The 7,981-nt window shown below is 64.8% G+C and overlaps 1 protein-coding gene across 1 annotated transcript; it reads left to right on the top strand.

Moving 5' to 3' along the window:
• The first annotated feature begins 389 nt into the window (after nt 1-389).
• Nucleotides 390-5,815, top strand: TBX10 (T-box transcription factor 10). The gene is made up of 6 exons (XM_074956633.1): nt 390-633; nt 2,451-2,736; nt 3,968-4,069; nt 4,506-4,677; nt 5,107-5,262; nt 5,744-5,815. Exons 1-6 carry the CDS (start codon nt 390-392, stop codon nt 5,813-5,815), a joined length of 1,032 nt encoding a protein of 343 aa, XP_074812734.1.
• The last annotated feature ends 2,166 nt before the right edge of the window (nt 5,816-7,981 follow it).

The following is a 7,981-nucleotide window of genomic DNA, read 5'->3' as shown; positions in this document are numbered from 1 at the left end:
GGGAGTGGGTCACTGTAGAGAGGGTCTAACATACTCTGTCCCTTCCACTGGGCCTAATTCTGCTCCCGGTGATGCCGGCTCAGTCAGCACAGCCGCTGGCATGGTTACCCTGGGCCCTCTGGCCGCGTGGGGATGGGGAACAGGCAGCCCCTCACCATTCCTCCCACCTCAGGCCAGGGAGCCGGCCGGTCCCCTCATGGCTGGGTTCATGTCCCGTGCTCTGGGGCTGTGCAAGGAAGAATTCATTCAGTTCTGAGCGGCAAAGCTAAGCCCTACCCCCAGCAGGGAGGTCAGCGCCCCTCCGGCTCGGGGGATATTGGCTGAGTCCAGCCCATGCTCCAGGGCAGCTGCCCCCAGTGCCCCCCTTGCGGTACGCTCATCAATAGCTGATGGCGAAGCTGCTGCCCGGGGCGGGGGGTTCTCGGCTCCTCTCGCCCTGGGCCAGCCAGTGCCCCCCAAGGAGCTGCTCAGCTCTGCACCACGCCACGCTCGGTGAATCTCCGCCCCCCGAGCAGGAGAATAAAATCGCCAGGTCCAGCCCGGAGGCTTCAGAAACCGAGTTACAGCCACACTGGGCCGGGGAGACGGGCTCTGGCCAGGGAGCTGGAGCAACGCCCACTGCACTGATGGCAGGTAAATCCGGCTGGGGACTCCTCGGCTGGGAACCCCTCGCTGACATTTCCCGTTGGCCCATTTACCTCCCCGACTCCAATCTAGCTCTTCCCCAGGACGAGCCCCGGCAGCCTCGCGCCCCCACTCCGCCCGGCTCCCTGCACCAGGCTGTGGCATTTTGCACCTGTCCAGCCTGCAGTGAGTTACGGGGTGTTGAGGGACTTGGCTACAAACGGTGGGTGGACAGGGGGAGATCCAGGGGGGATGGGTGTGCAGTGGTGTGAGGGGAGTGTGCACATAGGACCCCGGCTGCAGCGATCTGCAGAGCCTGGCTCGGGGCGGGCTCAGGCCCTGCCCTCTCCATCACTGGCTGAGCTCCAGAGCCTGTTGATCACAAGAGACCCACGTTCCTAACCCCTAGAGCCTAGGTACCGCGTTTAGGGGTCGCTGTGCAGGGTTATGACAAGGTGGCTTCTGTGGTGTGGAGCAGATCGGCTGGGTGTTCTGGGTCCCTCCCACCACTCGGATAGGGCGTGGGAATCATTACAGCTCATAGAATTACTGACAGCGTGTACTGAACACAGGTACATGTTACATACCTGTACGAAGCATGTGCATGTGAGGGGGGAGCAGAGGGAGCTGGTGGGTGAGAACAAAGGGGGAGCTGCGAGCCAGGACTCCTGGGTTCTATTCCCCTGATGAAGGGGCCAACAGGCTAAGGGAACTGGCAGTCTCTGGCCTGGCTGGGGCCGGTGTATAGGGCTGGCTAAAATACCAGCTGGGTATGAGCAGGAGGCCAAGCTGCCAGGGTAGCAGGCTGATGGGGCAGAATCCCAGCATCCTGGCTTGGAGCCTGCGGGGAGCAGCCCTGGCTAACGGCCTCTCCGTGATGTTAAAGTCCAAACACCAGCAGAGCGGGGGTCACCCAGCTCCAGGAGCTGGAGCTCAGTGGCCGGTTACTGACTGCCTGGGGAGAGCAGAAGGGGATGGGGTCTCAGGAAGGAGCAAGCATCCCTGGGAAAGGGGATTTTGCTACAGAGAGGGGCTTGGTGCGAGAGAGTGGGAGGGGCAGGGGCTGGGGCTTCCCGAAAGGGGGATCGGGGTGATGAGAGGTGCTCAAGCCCTTGGACCAGCAATGATGCCGGAGATGAAGCTGATGGTCAGTGAGCGCAGTGGGGGCCACTCCTGTGCATGAGGCACTTTGCAAATCCAGCTGGATGGGGGCCTTGCATCAGCAGAGCATTATGGAAGGAGCCCAGGGCTGGGCTTGTGGAGGGCTGCAGATTTGTACTGAGGGGCACTGGCGGAGCTGGCGGGGGTGGTGGTGGAAGCCCAGGGCCGGGATAGCAGGGGGCTGCAGGGCGGGACTAGGAGGAGCTCAGGGCCAGGACAGCAGGGGGCTGCGGGGAGCTCAGGACCAGGATAGCAGGGGGCTGCGGGGCAGGATTAGGGGGAGCCAAGGGATAGCAGGGGGGTGTGGGTCAGGGATGGGGGGAGCTTCGGGCTGGGATAGCAGGGGGCTGCCAGGCAGGACTCAGGGGAGCCCAGGGCTGGGATAGCAGGGGGCTGTGGGTCGGGGGTGGGGGGAGCTCAGGGCTGGGATAGCAGGGGGCTGCAGGTTGGGACTGGGGGGAGCTCAGGGCCGGGATAGCAGGGGGCTGTGGGGCGGGATTGAGGGGCAGCATGGGGGGGTATCAAGGGGCACTGCCATTTCCCCAGTTCACAGGTGCTTTGGGGCCCACCAGAAGATGCCTCAGCTGGTTTCTGTGTCCATGTCCCAGCCCCCTGATGCCCATAGCCACAGGGGCTTGGCACTGATCCTCTCCCCTCCTTTGCAGCATTCCTCACAGCCAGTCTGAGTGTCCTGACGTCAGACGGGGGCCCCTTCGCCTCTGGCCCCGAGTGGGGCAGTCCCATGGGGGCTCCCTGCCTGCTGGGGCCCCTGCCGGCCTGTGGCAAGTTCGGTGTCCCTGCTGGGGAGGGGGCCGCGGGGCTCGGGGACAGCAGCCAACCGGCCAGGAAGAACCAGCATGTGTCCAACGTGTCAGTGCAGCTGGAGATGCGGAGCCTGTGGGAGGAATTCAACAGTCTGGGCACCGAGATGATTGTCACCAAAGCAGGGAGGTAGGTGGGCATTGCCCAGACACGGCAGCGCAGGGACCCCCTTGTACCCTGCTACTTTACAGCCCCTGGCAGAGGCCATGCCACCACCAACACTACCCCTATGGCAGGAGCTGTGCCCCCATGTCCCAGTCTGGTGTTCTGTGAGACCCCGTCCTGGCTCCATGCAAGGGGATCCGGTGCCATCCCCACCCTCCTGGGGGTCTGATCTGGCCCCTTGCAGCACCAGGCAACGTGGCTCATTCCCTGCCAGAAAAGCCGCTCCCCCGGTGCTAAGGGCTGGCGGCTGGTGCCACACATCACGGCTGCCCAGGGCCCCGTTGCAGGGCCCAGCCCCACAATCCTTGGAAATATGGGGGGAGGTGGGTGGAACAAGGACTGCCAGGAGCCTGGATGGCGCCAGGAGCCAGCACTCCCTGCCTGGTTTGGCTGGGCACTAGAGGGCTGGGCACAGAGGGGGGCACCGGGGCAGACTGTGGGTGTCAATGGGGGCTGGGTGTCTTGGGGCTGCAGAGGTGCCGGGCCTACTGAGAGGGGCTCCGAGGATGGCAGTCGGGGTGGAGTCTGCCCCCACCCCATGCCTGGTCCTCCAGCTTCTCCGTTCCAGTCTGATATTATAGGGGACATGAGCTGCTGCAGCAGCGTGATGTTCCCAGGGGCGGGGGGGCTGCTGGGCAGCTCTGCCCCCCACCAGCAGTGCTGCCCCTCCCACTGAGTGCTTCAAATGCACCTGCCCCCCAGTACCCTCCCACCACCTCCTACTTCCCCCCGACTCTCCCCACTGGCCCTGCCTCAGCCTCCCCACTCCCACTCATTCTCCTGCTCATGCTTGGGTTCATGTTGCCCCACACTCACGTTCACTCCCACCTACACGCTACACGCCCCAGTCCGTGGGGATCTGCACACATCCGCCGGGCTGGGCAGCCTGGCCCCTTTCTCCCAGCCCCCGTGTGTCACCCTGCTGGGCCCCTTGAGCGGGGAAGAGGCCTGAGACAGGGCAACCCCAGTGCCCCATGTGACCAACACCCCCAGCCCCCCACTTGCAACAGGTTGACCCCCAACCCTTTGTGTGACCAGGGACCCCAGCGCCCCTCACTCTGTGACCTATAACCCCAGCCTCTCCCCCTGTGACCAATGACACCAGGCCCTGTGCGATGGGGAGACCCTAGTGCCCCACCCCCGTACAACAAGGGCAACCCCAGCGCCCCATGCCCTCCCCTCTCCTCTGCCACAGGAGGATGTTCCCCACCTTCCAGGTGAAGCTCTCAGGGCTGGACCCGCTGGCCGACTACGTGCTGCTCATGGACTTCATGCCCCTGGACGACAAGCGATACAGGTGGGGGGTATACAGCTTGGGGGGGGGGGGGAAACAGGTCCTGCCCAGCCCACCACCACCAGAGCCTGGAGCAGAGCAGCCTGCGTGGGGGGCGGAGGGCAGCCCTGTGCTGGGTGTGGTGCCCATAGATCTGGCAGCTCTGCCCACCCCCACCTGCCTCCTGTACTCCAGCTGCCCCAGCCATGGCCTGCGTCGGCCTCCCCCCACTGCTCAGTCACATACCTCCACTCACCACTGTCTCTCCCGGCCCCACAGAGCAGGATCCCAGCCCCCACGGAAATGTGCTAGAGCCCAGAACAGGAACTGGCTCCCCATGGCTAGAGGGCTCTGTAGGGGTCAGGAGGAAGCTCTGGGGCCCAGACTACCCTCGTCCATGCAATGAGGCCTCTATCTGAGCGGGGGGACCCCGGTGCTCAGGTCCTGCCTCTCCCTGCAGATACGCCTTCCACAGCTCCTCGTGGCTGGTGGCTGGCAGAGCGGATCCGGCCGCGCCCGGCCGCGTCCACTTCCACCCCGACTCGCCCGCCAAGGGCGGCCAGTGGATGAGGCAGATCGTCTCCTTCGACAAGCTCAAACTCACCAACAACCTGCTGGACGACAACGGCCACGTGAGCCACCGTGCCAGACCTGGGCAGCGGGCGCGGCCTCTGATCCAAGGCCACGATAGGGGACTGGTTGGTTCACGGGGTGGGGAATGGGCACAGGGCCATTCCCCTCTAGGGGCGCCGCTGCCGGATCCAATCCAGCCCCAGGGCGGCTGGTGGGGCGGCCTGGCTCAGAGGGGGCAGGGATATGGCACCGTTGGCAGGGGCAGGAGGCTGCTGAGATAACATGCATGGGACACGGCCCTACAGAGTGGAGGATGGGGCAGGATGCCATGGGCTGTGAGGGACGGGGAAAGGTGGGCTGTTGGACTGGGGGTGGGGTGGGGGTTGCAGAGCTATGCCATAGGGTGAAGGAGGGGGTGGGATATGTTGCTATGGGCGATGGCTGTCCCAGTGCCCATCTCAAGCATGGCTCTTCTCTGGCACACACAGATCATCCTGAACTCCATGCACCGGTACCAGCCCCGCTTCCATGTGGTGTACGTGGACCCACGCCGGGACAGCGAGCGCTTTGCCCACGAGAACTTCAAATCCTTCACTTTCGCAGAGACCCAGTTCATGGCGGTGACAGCCTACCAGAACCACCGGGTGTGTGTGCAGCCCAGAAACTGGCCCCACCCTTCAGGGCACTGAGCCACCCAGCCCTGGGCCCCAGGGCTGGACATTATAGTCCCCTCCCTGTGATCCCTGCTTGCAGGGGTCCCTCCCCCAACACCATCTCTGTGCCACAGTGCCCTCTGCTGGGGAGGGCAGGGCCAGGCAGTGCAGGCTCTGCCCCCTCCTGGGGGGTCACAGTGCCCCCTGCTGGGGAGGGTGGGGCTGAGTGGTGCAGGCTCCTCCCCGTCACTGCTGTCACAGCACCCCCTGCTGGGTGGTGGCCTTATGGCTGTTTCTGATTTCATGCAGGGGGTGCAGCGTCTCTCTGCAGGATTCCTGTCCCACTGTGCCTAGGGAGCTGCTGATCTGGGTGGGTGTCCCTGAACTGCTGCCAGCCCCCTGGGGTAGTGGGGGTCTCTGGCGCTGGTTTTGGAGGGCTGCTTCCCTCACCCCGCCCCCTCTCTCTCTGCAGATCACGCAGCTGAAAATCGCCAGTAACCCCTTTGCCAAGGGTTTCCGCGACTGCAAGCCAGACGACTGGTAACTGCCCCTCCAGCACCCTCCCCACCCAGTGGGAGATGGGAGCACTGATGCCTCCCCTCCCCGCATAGGGTCCCACTGTCCTAACTGCTGGGGGGGGCAGTCTCCCTCCCACCCCAGGGCTCCTCCACTTGGCAGCATGTCACACGCCCAGCTGCAATGCCCACCCCTGCAGCCCATCCCAAAAGAAGAGGAGGCAGGAGGGGCAAGTGATGGCCGCAGCCCAAGGGGCAGGGGTCCACAATCAGCCCCAGTCACCTCCCCAGCAGCTGCCCCCGCTCCACTACATACCCCAGTGCCCACTCCCACCCAGCCCCCCACCAGCCACCCCCTGAATCAGTGCAGGATGGTTTGCACATGTACAAATTAGTTCATTAAATAGTTTGCACCCAGTCTCCCAGGGGAGCTGTGTTCTGGTGGGGGAGGAGCACCTCTGCCCATCCTCCTGCCCCCCCCACCCAAATGTCTGACCCCAGCTAAGCCTCCTCCCCATTTCTCACCCTCCCCCTTCTCATGTGCAGGCCTGGGGCATCAGGACCTCTGCTGGGAACCTTGGCCCGCACGCGGGGGACAGGCACCTCCTCCCAGCTTAAGGACATGCGGAAAGGTAACCCCCACCCACAGGGCTATTAGCTCTGACACCAGGGTGCTCCCCCACCCCTAGCCCTGCTGGAGAGCATGCGGGGGCAGGGCTGTTACATACAGCTGGCTGGGCACACACTGGGGCTGGAGGTGCTGGGCTGTGGGGAGTCGTAGGGGCTGTGGGTGCTGGAGGAGCCCCACCCAGGGCCCCTTCACCACGTGCAGCTGGGCAGGCCATGCGGGCAGGGCAGGGCTCAGGGAGCCACAGACGGGTGCTGGGGCTCTTGGGCTCAGCTTCTAGCACTGGCTGAGGTAGGGGGCAGGGGAGAGCCGAGGGAGAGGGTGGGGCTCTGGCAGAGGCAGGGCTTGGGGACCTTGGCACAGCAGCCCTGCCGTGGCTGTGACCCGCCCTCGTTCTCTGCTCTCTCCCCAGGGCTGCCGGGCCGGCGCCGTGTCAGGGGGCAGCTCCCTGCCACCCTCCTGCGAGAGGCCACCCAGCTCCAGAACCCCCCACTCGTGCCACTCACCGGAGCCCGTGGCTTCCAGGACAGCTCAGCTACGCGGTGCCCTCTCCCGCCAGAGCTGGGGGCCCCCCTGTACAAGCCCCTCTCCTACCACAGCATGTACGTCGGGGCCAAGCCACGAGTGGCACCTTACCCACTGCCTGCCAGCCTCCACCCATTCAACGTCTACAGTGCCAGCCCCCCCGCCCTCAACTACGGGCAGCAGTGATAGGTAGTGGGGCTCTCCCCCCGGCTGCTTGGGGGGCGCATAGGACCCACTCTGACTCACCCCCAAGTACTCAGATGGCTGCCCCATGGTGAGACCCAGCTGCAGCGTGACACAGGCAGGCTCCAGCCTGAGAGCCTCGCTAGGAGCCCCCCTGCTTCCCCACTCACAGTATCCCTGGCCAGGCTGGGCTCCCCATATCCTAGCCAGCTGCTCGAGGCGGGGCTGCGGGGCTCCCCTCCCTCTCCGCTGCTGCAGGGCCGGCCCCCCGGGCCATGAGCTGCCACACAAGTCTCCCCAGCTTGTGGCCATTAAACATCCCTGCACAAGCCTTTGGTGTTGGGGGGAGCCCTGAGCACTGCCCCGGGAGCGGGAGCCGCAGCTCATGCCCAAGACACAGGGCAGGGCGGTGCCCAGAGCACATAGCACATGGCTGGTCAGATCCTGCCCCCCTCCCGCTAAGGCAGGAGCTGCCTTCAGCCCCCCCCCCCCCTCCCAGCCAGTGCTGACCAGGGGGCAACCAACACAGCCTTGGCCCCAGCTGGTCTGACACATGATTCACACCCAGGGGTGCTGGACCAGTTTAGCGAGGGGAGACAGCGCCAGCTGGTGCCAGTGTAGGGTAACTGCAGCAAGGGCTGTGCAAGGTGCTGCTCGAGTGAGATCTGCTGGGAGAGCTGCCCAGACCGAGGGCAGGGCAGGTTCACGCTCCAGAGCCGGGAGCTCAGCTTGCCAGGCCCCGTGAGCGCCACCAGAGGCCCAGTGGTTTACAGTTACACACTGACAGGGACGGGGCTGTTTCACTCTTTAATCGTACAAAAGACAGGACAGAAGTAATCTGTGCCAAGGCAGGGAGCAC

Source organism: Natator depressus, chromosome 6, assembly GCF_965152275.1.
Source record: "Natator depressus isolate rNatDep1 chromosome 6, rNatDep2.hap1, whole genome shotgun sequence".
NCBI classification, from domain to species: Eukaryota; Metazoa; Chordata; order Testudines; family Cheloniidae; genus Natator; species Natator depressus.
Note: the sequence above shows the minus strand (reverse complement) of the source record. Positions and strands in the feature narration are given on the sequence as shown.

Coding starts and splice junctions, on each gene's coding strand:
- TBX10 (XM_074956633.1), top strand. CDS start 390: ATGGCGAAGCTGCTGCCCGGGGCGGGGGGTTCTCGGCTCCTCTCGCCC. Junction 634..2,450: donor GCCCACTGCACTGATGGCAG/GTAAATCCGGCT, acceptor CCTCCTTTGCAG/CATTCCTCACAGCCAGTCTG. Junction 5,263..5,743: donor CAGCCTACCAGAACCACCGG/GTGTGTGTGCAG, acceptor CTCTCTCTGCAG/ATCACGCAGCTGAAAATCGC.